The following is a 17620-nucleotide window of genomic DNA, read 5'->3' as shown; positions in this document are numbered from 1 at the left end:
ATCACATTTTTTGGAAAAGTCTGTCAGTTTTCTTGTTATCTCAGTCATATTGCATGGGAAATGATCAAGGCTACTATCCAAATGTCTCCAGAACTACACCTGCATTAAATTAAATAAAACGTTAAATAAAAACAATGATAATGTTCAAACTTGAAGCACAGACAATCTGCCAAGTACTTTCAGGAAGCAAGAAATGTCCCAGAATAAATTGGTTACGTGCAAAGGTTATCCATGTGTTGCTTTGGCCTAGTAAAAGTCCAGAAATAAGTCCATAAAATGAAGCCAGAGTTGAAAACTGATATTCATAAAGGCTCTCTAACCACTGTAATTGAACCTTAGCTATTTTATAAAGACAAATGGGGAAAAAATACATTTTCAAAGTGCACAGATGGCAGGCAAAACCTGAAACTGGACTATGAAAGCAGGGTGCAAATACTTTTTTTTATGGATGGAGCATATAATTTCATATCTAAAGTCTACAATTTACTGTTCTATTCTGTTTCATTCTGATTTTTTTTTTTCAAAATTTACCCAGTTAGATCTTTTCTCCCCCCCCCCCCCAGTAAACGGGGAAAGAAAAACAATTTCTAGACATCGGCAGACAGCATTTGTGCAGAGACTTCCAGGATCCGCAGTCAGTCCTGTTTTGCTGGGAGGAAACACAGGATGGACGGATGGGTAATTTGTGCTGGTGAGCACAGCGCCCCGAACAGAGCAGAGGTCAACGAGCTCCTCCATGGTTCCATCTTACATCTGTCACTTTGCATGTTTATCGGTCCACTGTCTGCTGTAACAGTTGGCTCAGATTTGTGTGTGTCTCCAAAACTTCTCTGATGCATTAGGATTAGGCAGAGTTAGCTGACAGCCAAGACAAAACTTGAGGTTAGAAGGTCATATTGTTTCTATCATCGGTTGATTTTTTTTTTATATCTTTTCCTCTCCTCACATTATTCACATTCAATCACAATCTTTCCCACGATGCTGTGCTACAGCGAGGTTGCCATGACTCCCTGACAGAACGGGACGGAGACAAAGATGTCATGATTCAATTTCTCTGTGGAAGAAATTAATCCGAGGACATCCTATGATACGATGGCCACATGTCCCACAGCTGCTACGTCGACACAGTGTCATCCACGCTCATCTCGCCCAACTTTATCAGAAGCTTTCACTCTGAAAAAAAAAAAAAAAAAAAAACTCATCAGTGTCGCCTCGGCGAACATGAGCCAAACACGTCGGCTCAATCTGCCTCGCCTGAAAAGCAGACATCGTTCTCCACGTTTAGCCTCCATTAGAAATTATTTTTTGCTACTTCTGTCATTCATGGTAAATTAAAGGGATAGATCAAGATTTTTTAATTATTTTTTTTTTAAAGGAAGTTCTATTATAAGGAAATAAGCAACCTCCATTGGATAGATCTCAGCATTTTCATGTAGCATACATCAAGGTTAGCTTGTCCTGGATGCTAACGCTACGACTAGCTTAGCACCAAAAAAAATTACAATAATACAAGTGACAATTTCTTATGTCTATTTTAAGATGCTTTAAACAATCATCACAGTTGAATTGGGTTGCTGTTAGCTCAGAAAGTGATTAGCATTTACACAGGAAACAGATAGAAGGCCGTGTCGCACCAACACTCTTCCTGTGTGAAACCTGTCCTGAAAACAGAACATGGTAAACTGCAACTAGAGAAATACATGAAAATGAATAACAATAACACTTTTTATCTTTTTTATTTTAGACTCCTTACCTTTTACATCATTTTGCACAGCAAGTGTCCAAGGGATGAGGGCGTGATGTGGGAACAAATTCAGTTTACATGTTTTTAATAATTTTTTAAGCGAAAAATCGTATGTTGAAATTAATTAAGCTTAATACAATACACTTTATATGATTTATGTCAGTTGTGCTCTGGACAAGTTTTCTGTCGCTTTCATGCATGTATGCTGTCAGAGGGGAGTTAACATTTGTGTGTTAAACCTACTGGCAAACTTTTGAGATAGACATGCTTTGTCTGGGACTAAGCTTCTCCACAGATTCATATTAAAATGTATGCTGGTGTTCACAGGTGGTTTTTCATGAACAGTGCCCTACAGGCCCCTCCTACTGCTTCCAAAAAACAATTTGAATGCAGGAAATTATCAGAGATTCAGGGGCAGGGTAGCCATTTGGATTAGTCGCCCCCTAGTGAGGCAGTGCATGTAAATAAGTTTATTTGCCATGACGTCAACTCAAAGTGACACGCTACAGTTAGCTTATCCAAAGATTGGGTTTAAAAATAATAATGGATAAGTGGCTTAAGACCGGGTCACTAAAAAGAAAGCCAGTGGAAAGTTTCTCAGGGTGAGTGGCAGAGCTTTTTTTTTTCCAACGCTATTATGACCTAGATCTGCATGCCACAGGAATGTAGATCTAGATCTGTGGCTGTACTGAATCCACTATGAAGGTGAAGAAGCTGTGAACAGCGCTGCGCCCCATGCTGGCTAACTGCATCTTAACACCTAAAGTAAAATTATTTATGTTAGGCCATCTACTGGCTGTAAAAAAATGCTTGTTTTTGAAAATGCAACTTAAGTCTATTTTATTCTTTTATTATGCTTCTAAATTACAGATAACCCAGCACTTGAAGTAAAGAACGTTTTTTGATTTCCATGTGTTTTCAATCAATGGAAAGCTTTCAGGATCTGTAAATAATTCAAACATCCCTCGTAGACTTGTTCCTGGTGTTATTGTGGCCAGTCACATTTACAAACCAAACCACGATTCACATTAGGAAGAACAAAGACAATGAGTTAAGAGACTAATCTCTTTGCTTCAGGTTGCATATTTGAGGATGTTGTGTTATGCAGGGGTAATTTCAAGTTATTTGGTCTGTGAGTGTTTGTTAAATGGGGTGAATTGTCATCGGCCTGAAAAACTTTGAGAAACGCTGATTTAGATGTACATTAATGGATCACGTCTTGGCCTCAAACTAGCTTCAGAGCTAAACAACCGTCATTGTGAGACATAGGGATGATTTTAACACCTTACTTTTAGATCCCGCTAAGCTAAATCTGTCTGTACGTTTCAGTCTTCTGCTCCGTTTTTGGTGTGAAAACAGACATGATAAAGGCAACAGAAATGAAGAAAGGGCATTAACAGCGTTTCTCTTCAGTGGCGTAGTTGGGAGGGAAATCAGAATAAAAAGTACTAGACGTTAAATGTTTTTGTTCAAATCAAGTTAAAAAGCTGTGATGATCTTGATACGTTCATCTTTTGACAGCTTTGTTATCCAATAAGCAAAGGGGCTTTCTGGTTGAGGGAAAAGCATTCAAAAGAAAAGTCCAGGCTTTCCGTTGGAGACGGTTTGCTTGCAAAGTCTTCGAAAAGACTGAAAAACAAGACAAAATCAATATCTGTCTCCGTTTCTGAAGCAACCCCTCCCTTAACTCCTCTATCTCTCTCCTCACGTGTTGTTGTCAAAACCTCTGAACATCTGCCCCAGTCACTCTTTTCTCTCTTCCCCCACCCTCCGCAACACCTTCTTGAGAAATGACCCATTGCCACCATCCGGGCTAAATTAGACATGAAGGCATCTTCAGAACGGTGGCTGTTGTTGGAGATCATTTTCATCCGCTGACGTCATGACCGCCATCACGTCGACGTCAAGCCAGGCTGACGTCAGCTGCCAGCTCTGATCCGTGCAGCCAGGGTTGCTGAAATCCACCCACGCATCAAAAGCTGAGGTTAAAAGTTAGAGAAACAGTTTTAGATGTTTTTCATCCGTGTGCAGATGGGGAAATATTGAGTTCCCAAATGTAAACAGCAGTACAAGCTATAAATAAAGATGAATCAGATCATAATCCCTAACTATCTTCTACTTTTTTTTTTTTTTTTTAATTTAGGAAGTTGTACATTTGGGTGAAAAACTGCATAAACTTAAATTGCAAAAAACACCAGAGAATTTAAATCAGGACCTTAGAAAGGGAGGAAAACATTTTCTGATCTCAACATATAAACAGACTGAGCATGTAGTAACCAGCATCTTCATTTCTCAAGCTTCTTACTTTCAGTTTATAAAGGAAAAAATTGCATTAGACCGGAGTGAAATTAGCCACAATTTACATATTCAAATCTTGGGTTTTAAATTATACATTTGAGGCTTTCTTAAGGGTTGAATTATTATAAGGGAAATAGTTATGTTTGAAAGTATAGTATAGATGTAAAAAAATTATCTGCAAGCTGCAGAGTGTAGTGTTTTATTTCCATGTTAATATTTGACCAATCTGCTGATTAGAACCAGTCCGACTCAAATGAATTGGTTTGTTTTCTGTAATCTGTCAGGATCTGAGGCAAAATCAGTGAATTTTCAACATGATTGAGGTCAGGACTGTAGGTTAGGCTTTTCAGGAAGCATAATGTAGCCTGTTCAGTGCTGTCCTGTCAGAAAGTTTTCAGCATGTGACCCAAACTGTCACCATCAAAACAAAGAAAACAGGTTAAATTGACTATTTCAACAGTGCATTCATTAAAGTATTCATTTCATACCATGGGGATTCTAACTTAACATTAACCTGAACTTTTTTGTTGTCTAAGCTCGTGTTGTCATTGTACTAATAAAGTCGACATCTCAAAATGGCTTTCTTTAAGATGCCAGCTGAATGGGTGTTTGTTTGGACTTCCCCATGGGAATCTTTCGACGCCATGTTGAATAACTTTTCAACACACGGTTAAGGTCCGCCGTGCGCGCGCTTCGCTACACAACGCACCACGTTAAACCGCCTGTTATTACCAACAGTTTTAAAAGGTTTCAGAAAGTTGCAAACTTGAGCTCTGGCTACCTGAAAGATGGTTTAAAGTCATAATGTATAATTTAAAAAAATGACTTTATCACTATAAAACGAGTTTAAAATTATATGCGACATTTGTGTGTTTAGCTTTCGGAAACGTGCTTTTCGCAGATAATCAAATGCTAGCTTAAAGTCACAGCGGTTTTAGCTATAAAAATATCGCGACACTTCATGTTCTCGGTATTTGAACGTGTCCATTTGTGTTACGTCTTATATACTCTTTAAGGCCTTTACAATACAAATAAGTTAAGTAAATGATTTTAAAAAATAAACGGTGACTCAGGGTGAATGGAATGGCGCTCTCAGATGATTTTGGCAGAGCAAAGTGAAACAGTCTGCATCTCCGCGGCTCCTTCTGAGCCGCTACAGCTAATTGGTTCCTCTGAGATCCACCTACAGTCACTCACACACATAACTGGATGAGGATATCTTTGCATAAACCTGCACACAAAGGACGTCCCATCCATCTGTCGGGGACTCATACATGCCGGCGTTCCTGCTCCCGCTGTCCCATCTCTAAACTCTAGAGGTTAAACTTGGACCGACGCGCTGCTGTGTTTGGCCGGTGTCGCTGTGATTCTGAAAGCCCACGGTTCATCCTTGTGTGAACATCCACTTGTTTAACTGCCTCCAACTCGCTGACAGTTCTTTCTTTCTGCATGAGGAATGAAGGAGTGCTTTTCCACAGCGGGTGATCTCCATCACATGTATAAATGCCTCGCAGCACTTTTCACAACATGGCGGCCACGCGGAGTCGTTCACTCGCGGCCTGATTAAAATCACCGCGTCACATGCGTACTGTATTTTGTAGTAGCAAATCCATTACAAAAAAAAAAAAAAAAAAAAAGGCAGCGCAGACAGGAAATTGCAGATGGAGTTAAAAGTGTAGCACTGCTGACATCAAGTTGTGAAGTGGCAAAATTGCAACCAACTGAAATAGGAGGACTGGCAACTGACGTCTGCTTTTATTTGAAGTAATTTAAAATAGTTTGTTGGGGGGCAGATATGCTGTGTGCATTGTTGGTCAATTATAACTTTGAACCAGAATGCATTTTTGGATGGGATTTCCACACCAGTAAAAGGAGGAGACTCCGCAAAGCAGATGTTGCTAAATTCACAAATAACCTGAATTAAGCAAAAAGTAACTTGCAGGTTTTGTGCAGGAGTCGCAGTAATTACTAGAGTCAGCTGGCCCAACCAACCAAACAACAACTCATGCTGAAAATGTCAGAGGTCATGGAGAGGCAGGAAGAGCCTCCATTTATACCCACAGCACCCATAACTGGATGCAGCAGGTGTGCTCAGTCATTGAGATCAGGCTTCGTTCATCCTGCTACATGATTTGTGTAAATAGCTCTTTGCATCAATGTTGAAAGTACGCAAAAGAAAGAAAAGGCAACGGGCATTTCAGTAACAATGGCTAATATATTGGGAAAGACTCGATCATAATGTGTAATTGAAGCATTTATACAGTATTTAAAGGACAGATGAGAGAATTGAATATATTTATTTGATTAAATAAGGGTATTGAAGACATGGTGAGTAAACCTTGTGGTTACACCTCAGTCCAGTTGGTGGCGGTAATGCACAAAGATTATAAACTGCCAATACATTTTATAGAAGAACAAGAAACTAAATTTGATGGTTAAAAAGCCTAAAAAAACTATCTTTGTTGTTGAGTCCTTGTCTATTTATTCAATAGTTTAGCAGTGTAAAGGGTTTATGAAATAAAAAATATGGCATATTTAATTACAGACCCTGTAATTAACTTGATTAAGAATTTTAATCAAGTTGCTACTAATTTTGTTGTGTCAAGTGTTTGTCTACAGCACAATGTCCTTTAATAATGATTTCTTTAATAAAGGTGAAATGTAAATACAAATGTCTATTTCACGTTTGCTAAGGAAAAGTATTTTTCATATGTTTGACGTGTATCAAAACAACACAAGTATTGTATTTGTGTACAAATAGCACACTTGTAGGATGAAATGATTGTATCATAATTCAGAAAGACTGTCCTATTTGTTTATAATTTCTTTAAAATCCTAACAGCTGATTCAAAATGCTACAATCACAGTTCCCTTAAGTAGATGACAGACATTAGGATTCATTGATGGCAGAAAGAGGGAATCACTAAATGCTTTATTTTGCGTCTTCCACTAGGGGGAGACAGCAGCACAACACAAGATTCACTAGTGAGTTTTTCATAGTGAAGTGTGATGCAAAGTGCAATGAAACTTAGATTAAGCGATGTTTTCTCAAACACGTCATTTTTTTTACATGGTCATTGCGATGATTGTCCTGCTGCTTTAGTTGTTTTTGTTTTCTAAAAGTAAATAGTTTAAGAATTCTTGAAAACTGATGCCTTGTTTTGTTTTACACAATACAGTACTGTAGAAAAGGTATTGATGTGCCTTTAGCTTTCCCACATTTAGTCACGTTACAGCCACAAACCTCAATCTGTTTGACAATTTATCTGGAAGATCAGCACAAAGCTGTGTGTTCAGGGTGAAGGCGAAAGCTACATCTTTGTTTCCACTAAAAAATTGACAAATTTTCCACTTGAGCTGTGGATCTCTGCAGCTCCTCCAGATTTAACTTCGGCCTCTCGCCTACACAAAACAGGCATGCTCTGTATGAAATTAAAAACAACTCCAGCAGTTGTTCACTGTTGATACAGGTTGAATGCTGGAAGTCAATGTCAATAACATCTGCTGGGTTTCCTTAGAAGTTTTTAATTTGGATAATTAAGTTCATATACTGTTTGATAACTAACATCAAGTGGGATGTATGTGTGATTGAATTGAAGTATTTGTTAAGTATCAACATGATGTTGTGAATTGGCACCATGCAAATATACAGAATTGATTTAAATTATACATATGGTCCAATTACCAGTAAAGGGACATTTAAAGGTTTTTTTTAAAGGGCATCACAGTCTAATACAGAGGCAGATAAGATTTTTTTATTATTTTCTTACTTCACATGACAAAACATAGTAAATCACTGAGGATTGTGGTTGAAAAATAACATGAAGAAGTTGCTGTGAATACTTTTGGGAGGTACTGAATGTAGATTGTGATATTTCCGTATCGTCAATCATTACTTCAACAAAGGTCAGGACAGAAACCCATTTTAACTGCTCCACTAACCTCTGTGGTGCATTTCTGGAGGTCGGGGTAAAGCAAACAATGTTATTACCCAAAATTAGGATGGAGGTGTGCACTATACCCTCCGCCCCCTCACTGAAACCAGGGACTGTCCAAACCAGTTTGAGCAAACACAGGGAGTGTTTTTCCTGCCTCAAGCAGGTTTAGTCAGTCATTGTGTTTTGGTTTTGTCCAGGAAAGGAGGAACTGATCACCTCAGGCGGACATAACTCGAGCCACTTAAGAGAAAAGACAGAAACCAGATTTAAAGTCAAAGAAATACAACTTTATTTAGGCGTAAACAAAAAACCAAAAAGAGAAAATAACCAAAAGAACTGCATAGGAAATGTTTAAAGTCCACAGAGTACAGAGAGAGAGCGGTAAGGCGGCCATTATAATATAGTCTCCTGTGCGTTACCTAGACTCAAGGCCTGGCTTCTGTCCCAATCTCTGTGTGTGAGTGTGTCTGTGTGTGTGGTGAGAGGTTAAACTGGAACACACACAGAGCGGCCTTTGGATCAGCAAGAATCAGCCTTGGTCGTCTAAATTCAGCTGGCCACGCCGACTCGCCCTGCCTCTTGGACTGAGAGAAGATACATTCAGTGGATTTCTGCTTAGATATTGCAGATGCAGCGCACAAACACGGAGCTCTCTCCGCACCCGAGCAGGCTCTGGGAGAGCAGGACATGAGGGGGGGAAAAAATTATTATAAAAAGAAAACTGTCTGGGCAGCGCATTTTGGCTGATGTCGGAGCTCGTTTAGAAACAAACACGACTATTTGTTTCGCAACACCAGACGGCCCCTTCTGGGCCCCTCTGTCCTGTAGCTCTCCCAGAGGCCCGGCGCAGGCAGAGAGCGTCAACAAGAACCCATTTATCCCTTTTCTTCACAAAATACATTCTAAAAGGGCCTACGAGTCGAGTGGTGTGAAGCATTTGTACTTTTTGTCAGAGAAAAGAAAGGTGACAAGGAAAAAAAAAAACATCAATAATCAGAGGAAACTAATCAAACTAATAATTTTTTTGAGCAGATTGAGAAATAATTTCTTTCATAATGTTTAAATGGACACGCAAAAAAAAAAAATTAGACTAGTTCATAAGAGGGAAGAAGTCACTACATTATCACTACGGGACATTTTTTTTTTTTTTTTTTTTTTTTTAATGAGACACCTGCAGCACGAGGCTGCTGGGAACAACCTGAGTTTTGTTTTTATTAATTTTTTTCCTGTCTACATTTTACCTAAACCATTTTTCCCCCCATTCTTTTTTTTCTAGATTATACAATCATTTAAAACAAAAAGGGAGGTCTATGACCTTGCATGTTTCGTCTGGTGCAGCTTTGCGATTCTTCTTTCCCTGGAGACATTTTAAGAGGCCAGAGAGGAATTAAAAAAAAATTATAAATTTGCAGCCCTTACGTTGAAAATTGAGCGCAGTTCATTACAGCTCCAGCAGGGGGTGCAATCAACTGACCACGTTTGTTTAGGAAGGGGAGATGAATGCTGGTTTTTGTTGGGGACACTTAGCTGGAATTAAAAAGGGGAGATATGTTATTCATTTTGGAAATTTTGACTGCCTTTTTAAATGAATTATAGGCTGTTTGACCACAAATTAATGTAAAGAATGTAAGGATCAAAAACTCTCGAGCCTCTCGGGGACAGGAGCGTCGCTAGCTGAACAGGTTGCGCACTGCAGAGCCTCAAACCAACAGGAAATACAATCGCAAAGGTCAAAAGTTAATTCCAACCAACAAGCTTTTTAAACACACATATACACATCTTTGGGTATACATTTTGTTTGGAAAAACTAAAACAAAACAAACAAAAAAAAATCCCAACAATCAGCTACCCACCCTATCTGAGCCTTTCAACACCTATCTGGGAGACATCAGAATAATACAAGAACTTTTAAAGCATGCAATGAAACGAAATACAAACAAAGGTTAAAATACATTTTTCCTCTTTAAGAGTGAAGACCTAAGGATCTTAAAGATAGAATTCTGCAATCTTAATTTAAAAAAAATTGTAAGAAAAAAAAAACCTGATGCAACATTGTGTGACTATCTCAGAGTAATACTGAAAAGCAAAAAAAGAAAAAAAATCTCATTGGTTGATGATAGGCGTTGTGTTCAAAGCAGCAGTATTTTTGCAGACTCAGGCTGGCTCATCCTCCTGCTTGATTTAAACACTTTAGTGTCAACATGTCTGTGAAAATGCAGTGACAAGGCATGGGCTTGTTGAGGTTAATACACAGAGGTTCATATTTTCTAGTATACCATGAAAATATGATATATTTTCATGGTATACCAGAAAATATACCATGAAATATTTTTGTTGACTCTATATGGTATACCAGCTGCTTGACAGACTGCTGGGACGCAAGTCTGTCAAGCAGCTGACTGCGGCCCAGCTAATTGAGCAGATAGCCTGACCAATTAAACCTCTCACTGCCGTTTGTTGTGTTACCAAGTTAATGTAACATAAAAGTGATTTTTAAATGTATAAATGCGTTTTGCTGCTTAATCAAAAAAAAAAAAAAAGAAAAAAGATTGATAACACTACGTACATGTTCTTTCTCATTTTGGGTAAATATCTTAATACTATGGTATTTGTACTCAAGACAATCATAGTATGCCTAGTGATGACTAGTAAGTAGTCATCACTACTCCCTCAAAGCCCAGTTAGCTTCAAGGAGTTAGCCTATTAGCAATCTTTGGAATAAAATAAAAAATATCTGTTTAAATGATGAGCCAGCCTGCTGTCACACATTAGGCGTAATCTGACGGGATGAATTGGAGATTACAGACTCATTTCAACCAACATCAAGCATCCTACAAATCCACACTGATAAGATTGGTAAATTGTGCTGAAATCTGAGGTAATTCATGTGCGTTTAATGGCCGACACTTTTGAGCAGTTAATTCTTTAAGAAAGACCGGTTTTTTCCTCTTAACCCCGCGTCCCTCGGCAACACAGAGACATCTTCCACATGGAAACCTGTATGTTCAACGTCAGTGTGAGGTAAAGGTAAATGGGGCCCAAGGTTAGGGTTAACCCACTGCATCCAAACCAGAGGAGGATTTATCCTCAGTTATTCTGATTTTAAACCTTTTGATATAATGATCCAGTGACACTTCCTCTACAACATCGCAGTCCAAATGCCAATCCTGTTTTGGCACAGAACTCTCACAGGTTGTTTTTGGCACAATGCTCGCATCGGAACGATTCGTTTTGTTGCTGATAAAAAAAAAAGGAAAGAAAAAAAGGCAATAATTTAACCAGGCAGGTTACAGTAGATCAGGCAGACACAAAAGCTGTTTTATACAAATTCTGTTTCAATGCTAAACAGTACAATGATCTTTGGTCCTTGTGCTGAACGGTCAAACAAGGAGGTATCGGTGAGGTAAAACAAAATCCTTCAAGAAAGAGTAAAAACTGAGGTATTCAGAAGGAATAATAAATTGAGGTATTCAAAAGTTTTAAATGCACCGTAACCATGAGGGACAAAACTTGAGGTAATTGGAAAGTTGAGGTATACGAGAAACAAAGTGAGAACGTTGAGGTAAAAGTTATCCGACACTAAATCTCCCAAGTTGTGCCGTCAATTCAGAAGCGAGAGTCAGTCTGAGGAGGTATTTGTTTTTTTTGTTTCAACGAGAAACTAGCTTACAGAACCTGATATTGTCGAGTGCTTCCAGGGAAACAAAAACCAACGGGCGAAGGGATTGGTTGCACCTTAAAGAAACTGTATCGATCTGTAGGGACTGGGGTTAGTTAGTAGAAAGAAGACTAATCGGAGGTGGTACTCTGAGTCTAATCGTGATAAAACTATGGCATTGCTGAATGAGCTTAGGCAATAAACGTAAGGGTTTCTCTTTGGTGCGGTGTATTCTCCGTTTTGAGCACCTCTGAGACAGAAACTTTCTACACTTGCTCCCAAAGCCAGAGTCTTCGGGAAAGGAAGTACTCGGTAACCTGGGACCGAAGCACTCCGTTTCTCCAAAGCCTAACGTAAGACAGTGCGATGAACTAAACTCCACGAGTTGTAAGAACGTTAGACTTTTCAAACAAGTTATTTAAAGAAAAGTTTTAAGGGGGATTTTAAGATCCGTTAAACGCCACATTTATAGCTGGCCTTTGTGCAGAGATTCTAACTTTGGTTGACTCTAGTAGTTGGTCTGTAGACCTCCATCTTTAGAGGAATCCGTCTACTAACGCGCAATCTGAAGGCGTTCTTTTTGTTTGACTTAGATCTAAGGATAAATAAATAGGGTCGGGCTTTGTGATGATGCCCTCTCATTGGACTGCACTAGATCTTTGGCCCTCGGAGCCAAAGGCCGTGGCTTTAAACCACAATCTAAATCCAAGAGATTGATATATTATCTTAGGCCTGTAATCTGTTGTCATTAATGTCCTCAGGACGGCCATAGCAGGCGTCTACTTCTGAAGGCTTTTTGTCAAACAGCATGCCTCATTTAAAAAGTAGCTTTCACTTCTATAATTACATTTCTACGATAACACGAAGGAACACGTTGAGATCTCTATGGATTCAACTCAAATCATTCTGTGGGTCTTCCCATTCGGAGGAGACCATGCTTTTTTTGCATATTCGTTTTTCTTTCTTCGGCGGAAACGCGACATCGTCCCAGTCTTGTGATATAAGTTTAGGGATCATGATCGAAAGATATCTCATTTCAGGGATCATTTTAGAGCTGATTTTCATACATCTTTTTTCTATTTCTACTCATTAAGAAATTTATTAAATCAGCATTAGTCAGTAAAGCTAGGAGAGCCTGAAAAAAGAACCGATCATTCGGACCAGTTCTTATGATGACCTGAGCTAATTTTGATTCCATTGAGTTTGGCATTGCTTCTCACAGTCTTGCTCGGCATTCGTGAAATTACAAACTCCACTAAGCTAAATAGAGAAAAGGGTCAATCTACTTGTCTAAGAGGGGAGGGGGGAACACCTAAATAGTCTAAAATCAAGGAAGGACACTACTTGACCCTTGTCTTCTTCTCTGAGCCGAGCCTACTGATGAGAATCAACCACGCACCCTCTACAGCGGTCTGAGTATTGTCTCAGCAACAACATTCAGGAGGTTCACGCTTACTCATACTGAAAATGCACAGAGAGAATTCAATGAATCCTGTGCAAATATCAACCCAAGAATCTACTTTTATGTCTCTTAAATAAAGTATAGAGGTAGACATTTCTTCTTTGTAAAACTTCACGGACTAAAACCTCTGCTCAGTCAGTATGAGTACATTCATAAAGAGCTAAATGAGGTAGGTATGGAGCAGAAGGTACGAGATTTCAAGAAGTGAAAGAATTCCCTGAGATGGATCTTAAAGCGGGGCGCACAGAGAAGACTGAGAACAGCTATGAGTCCATTTGGATAGGTCCCCATTGTATAAAGTAGACACTTGTTTGGGTGAGTAGTAGTGAACATGAAAAATGTCTTTAGCCTAATCTCAGTCCTCTCTGCACGGCCCCGCCTTTCTGTTGATTGATTCTCTCCTCTCCATTTCCTTCATTGTGGAAAGTTACTGCAAAAAGAGCAAACAGAGGGAGAGAATGCAAAAAAAAAAAAAAGATTTTTTTTCTTTTAGAACTTGAGAATGCGGTTGTTTCCAAAGTCAACGACCACGATGATTCCGTCGGGCATCACAGCCACCCCGGAGGGGCGGTCCATCTGTCCGTAGCCACTCCCCTGAGAGCCAAAATTGCATAAAAAGCTTCCGCTGGCCTCGAACACTTGGATCCTGTGGTTGCGGGAGTCGGCCACGATGATGCGGTTCTCTTGGTCCACGGCGACGCCCTGGGGGCGCAGAAACTGCCCGTCCTTTGTGCCCTCAGAGCCCAAGAAGCGAGCCGCCTGGCAGTCCGGCCGGATGACCAGGAGACGGTGGTTGTTGAAGTCGGTCACGACGAGGTGGTCTTCGTGGTTAAAGGCGACCCCTCTGGGGGAGTCAAAGTGTTTCCACAGAGTCCCTTCGAAGCCGTACTTGTTGAGGAAGGAACCATCGGGGGCAAAGAGCTGCACGCGGTGGTTTCTGGTGTCCGAGACCAAGATTTTACCCTCAGAGTTGACGGCCACGTCCCAGGGATAGTTGAACTGCCCGTTCTTGGTGCCCTTTTCCCCAAACTTCAGCAGGAACTGGCCCTCAAACGTAAACACCTGTCGGGCAGAGATCATGAATTAAATCTATGTGGGTTTACATGTAGAGAGGAGGAAGCACTGCAGTTCCCTGTACAGCCATAAACTTGATGGAATGTGAAAGACTAACGCAAAGTGAAAAGACGAGAATGTTCAGGGGATACAAATTGGCTGACCAAACATTTCTGGTCCTGCATGGAAATGGAAAAGGTTACAGGCCAACGTACCTGCACACGGTGATTGTCCTTATCGGCCACAATGATCCGTCTCTGACTGTCACAGGCAACCCCGGCTGGACGATCAAACTGACCAGGCCGAGAACCCAAGGACCCAAACTTATGGTGGAAGGCACCGCAAGGCTTGAAGATCTGTTGACAGAAACTGTTCTTTACCGATTGGCTTTCAACAAGCTGACACTAGGGTTTTTAAAAGACAACCAGTTGAAACCAGTTGACCTGGAATCTACTAGACAAAGTTCAAGAGTTACATCCTGGCTGGAGAGCCAAAGAAAATAGAAACTTTCTCAACAAAATGCATCTCATGTTTAACAACGCTGAACTAGAGTTTAGATCAGATCAAAATCCAACCCGACCCCAGAGCGCAGGAATTGTGTCTGAGCCCGATCCAACTCGACTAATTAACTTTAATTATAGGCCCGAGCCCAAAGTAAACCAGACATAATGAGATTTTACTGCTTTCGGGGTTTTTTTTTTTACGTATGCACTGTGACATCTTCCATTTTTAGCCTTTGTTTAACGTCTTTAAGCTCCATCTTGTTATAACCGCAGGGTGAGTGAAGGGCAAATCTTCTGGGATGTGTGATTGATGGGATCCGATCTCCGCAGCTGCTTGCCTGGAGATGACGGAGCCGCTGCGCTTGATACAGTCTGATGAATTTCTGCACCTCACTTTCTGTCTTTCTCCAACAGATCTCTATTTAGACTTTAATAAGTAGATTAACACAACTTTACATCTTGGATTCTCGTTTGATGTTTTTTGTGCTGAAAGTATTGCAGGTTTACGAAACACACAAGAGAAACCCGAGCCGGCTCAGGTCATAAATCTAACCTCTACACTGAAGCTGCCAAGCTCAAAAACATCAATGTAGCCTTGACGCGTTTAGTGCGACGGTAAAGAGAACAATCCAGCAGACGGCTCTACCTGTATGCGGTTGTTGCTGCGATCCGCCACCACAACATATCCTTCCCTGTCCACGCTGATGCCCCAGGGGCGACACAGCTGGCCGTCTCCCTCCCCCTCACATCCGAAAGACGACATCTGGGAGCCGAGGGACCTGTAGTTCCGTCTGGACTTGACCGTCACCTTGAAGGGGCTGCCCTGGACGTGCTGATGGCACACCAACACAGACACCAGGTGCTCCCCCTCCATTTTTGGCAGGAAGCAGACGGTGTAGGAGCCATTCTGGCGATCTGTTACCTCCACCGCGGACAGAGAGCCGTCTGTGACAGACATCACCATGGCCGACACGGTGTCGCCGCCGGACAAGCACGGCTCGCCGTCGTGGTCGTATCCGATGACGGTGAAGGACGCAGGCTTCCCGCACAATACGTTTTTCAGACCTTCGCCGTGGACTTTGGTGACGGGGGCAAAGGCGCTGCTGCTGATCAGGCCCATGGATTGGATGGCTATGTACAGAGCCTGGTTGAGCAAATTCACATATGAAAAGCAAGCAAACCGTGCCATGTGTGTAACTAGACTAATAAAGGTTGTGATTACTGTAGAGTGAGAGATCTAGTGTCAGTCCCAACCTGGTCTGGAGGCGTGAACATGATGCGGTCGTCGTCTTGCGGCTGCATCAGCCCCCTGAGAGTCTTGAGTTCATGGATCTGGGTCAGCATTCTCTCCCTGGCCAGCAGCACGTCCAGGTGGTGGCCCTCATCCAGCATCTGGCTCACAGCAGCAATGGTACTGTCCAGCTTGGTCAGACTCTGGTGGAGTTTCTCCACCTGCAGGTACAGAGTCTTGGCCTTCATCTGACGGATCTTGTCCACCTGGGAACAGAGGGCAGGGTTAGAGATGAGAGACCAGGAGGAAGATTTCAGCGTCTGCCGTCACTGAGTGAATTTTGCTGTCAGAGTCAGCACAGCGTAAAGGTATGTTGAGACTCAAAGTGGTAAACAAAGACATTCTTAGACCAGATTCCTACAAATCTTCCTTTTCAAAATGGAGCAAAGCTTCATTTTGCTCCACAGCGCCCTCTAGCAGGCAGTTTGAATTACAGCTTTGAAACACAACTAAAGAGACTTTTAGATGCTTCCAGTGAATCAAACAGGATGCTTTGCCTTTTTAATTGTTTCTGCAAGTTTAAGACTTTTAAATTGAAAATTAAATCAGCTTTATTTACATAGCACATTTTAGCAACAAGCCAGTTCAAAGTTCTTTATATGAAAAACACAAAGAACAATAATAAAACAAAAATAAATATTACATTTTGTCAAATTCCACCAAAATCATCAAGCAAATATACAAATATATTTATCAATACTAATTAAAGCAAACTCTAAACAGCTGGGTTTTTAGATTTAAAGAACTCAGTTTCAGCTGTTTTGCAGTTTTCTGGAAGTTTGTTTCAGATTAAAGGAGCATAAAAGAAAAGCTTCACATACAAGCTTATAAAGAGAAAATAAATGACTCAGAGAGCCAAAATATGACATTGAAGTCTATTTATCTTATTTATTCAGCCTCCCTGGAGAAAATAAAAATGCCCCAATGAAAATCCAAAAATGCAGCTGCAACATTTAAATCCATAATGAAGAGAAACAATAGCAAAGGAAATGTAGTTTCATAGATTCTATTAAACAGCAACTATATTTAAGTTTATCTATGCTGCACCACAGGAAATCGCCAATGACTTGTTAAACATGCAAACAATAAATTTTACTATAAATTTTTTTAAAGTAAAATTAACTGCAGAGTAATACAAACATGGCTTTGTCATTACAAGCTGCTTCCAGCAGCGCAGGCCTGTAGGGGGCAGCAATGAGCAGATCTTACTTCGTTTGTAAAGAAGGAAAGCCAAAGCTTTTGCAAAAGCAAATATTGATCCCCACAGTTATTGTGCAACTGTGTGCCAATATCAGATATTTTTAGATTTTCTTTTCTTACAGTTGAGCTTTAAGTGAAAAAAAGGCTTTCTTTTTAAATATTGTCAATTAACAAGACTAAAATCCTTTTGGTTTGTGATTCTAATCAATTTTACAAGTTCTTCGAGATAAAAATCTACTTTTTGTTAAAAAGCTCTTGTAGGGATTTTGTTATGCATTATTTGTGTGAGAAAATAAAACAGGAAACAAACTTTTAAGTGTTACGTAGCACATCTTTACAAAGGAAGGAAAAAGCTGCATTTTTGATTGTTTAGGAAGCCAGATTGGCTTCCAGTGAAGTCAGAGCATAAAGGCCTAAAGAGGGTGGAGGCTGGTAGAACCTGAGCCTCACGGTCCGGCCTCTCACTTAACATC

The 17620-nt window shown here is 40.4% G+C and overlaps 1 protein-coding gene across 1 annotated transcript in view; it reads right to left on the bottom strand.

The window, feature by feature from the left end:
* Positions 1 to 8245: 8245 nt before the first annotated feature.
* trim71 (tripartite motif containing 71, E3 ubiquitin protein ligase) overlaps positions 8246 to 17620 on the bottom strand; it is a 40563-nt gene continuing 31188 nt past the window's right edge. Inside the window, exons 4-7 of the mRNA XM_015007568.2 lie at positions 15911 to 16153; positions 15303 to 15800; positions 14369 to 14509; positions 8246 to 14162 (exon numbers count right to left, since the gene is read on the bottom strand). Coding sequence (XP_014863054.1) covers positions 13590 to 14162; positions 14369 to 14509; positions 15303 to 15800; positions 15911 to 16153 — 1455 coding nt within the window. The 3' untranslated portion in view covers positions 8246 to 13589. The remainder of the gene's footprint in view (positions 14163 to 14368; positions 14510 to 15302; positions 15801 to 15910; positions 16154 to 17620) is intronic.

The sequence above is a fragment of the Poecilia mexicana genome, unplaced genomic scaffold, assembly GCF_051168715.1.
Source record: "Poecilia mexicana isolate PSO_F unplaced genomic scaffold, ASM5116871v1 scaffold_11, whole genome shotgun sequence".
Lineage (NCBI taxonomy): Eukaryota > Metazoa > Chordata > Actinopteri > Cyprinodontiformes > Poeciliidae > Poecilia > Poecilia mexicana.
This window is presented reverse-complemented; position numbering and strand designations above follow the sequence as displayed.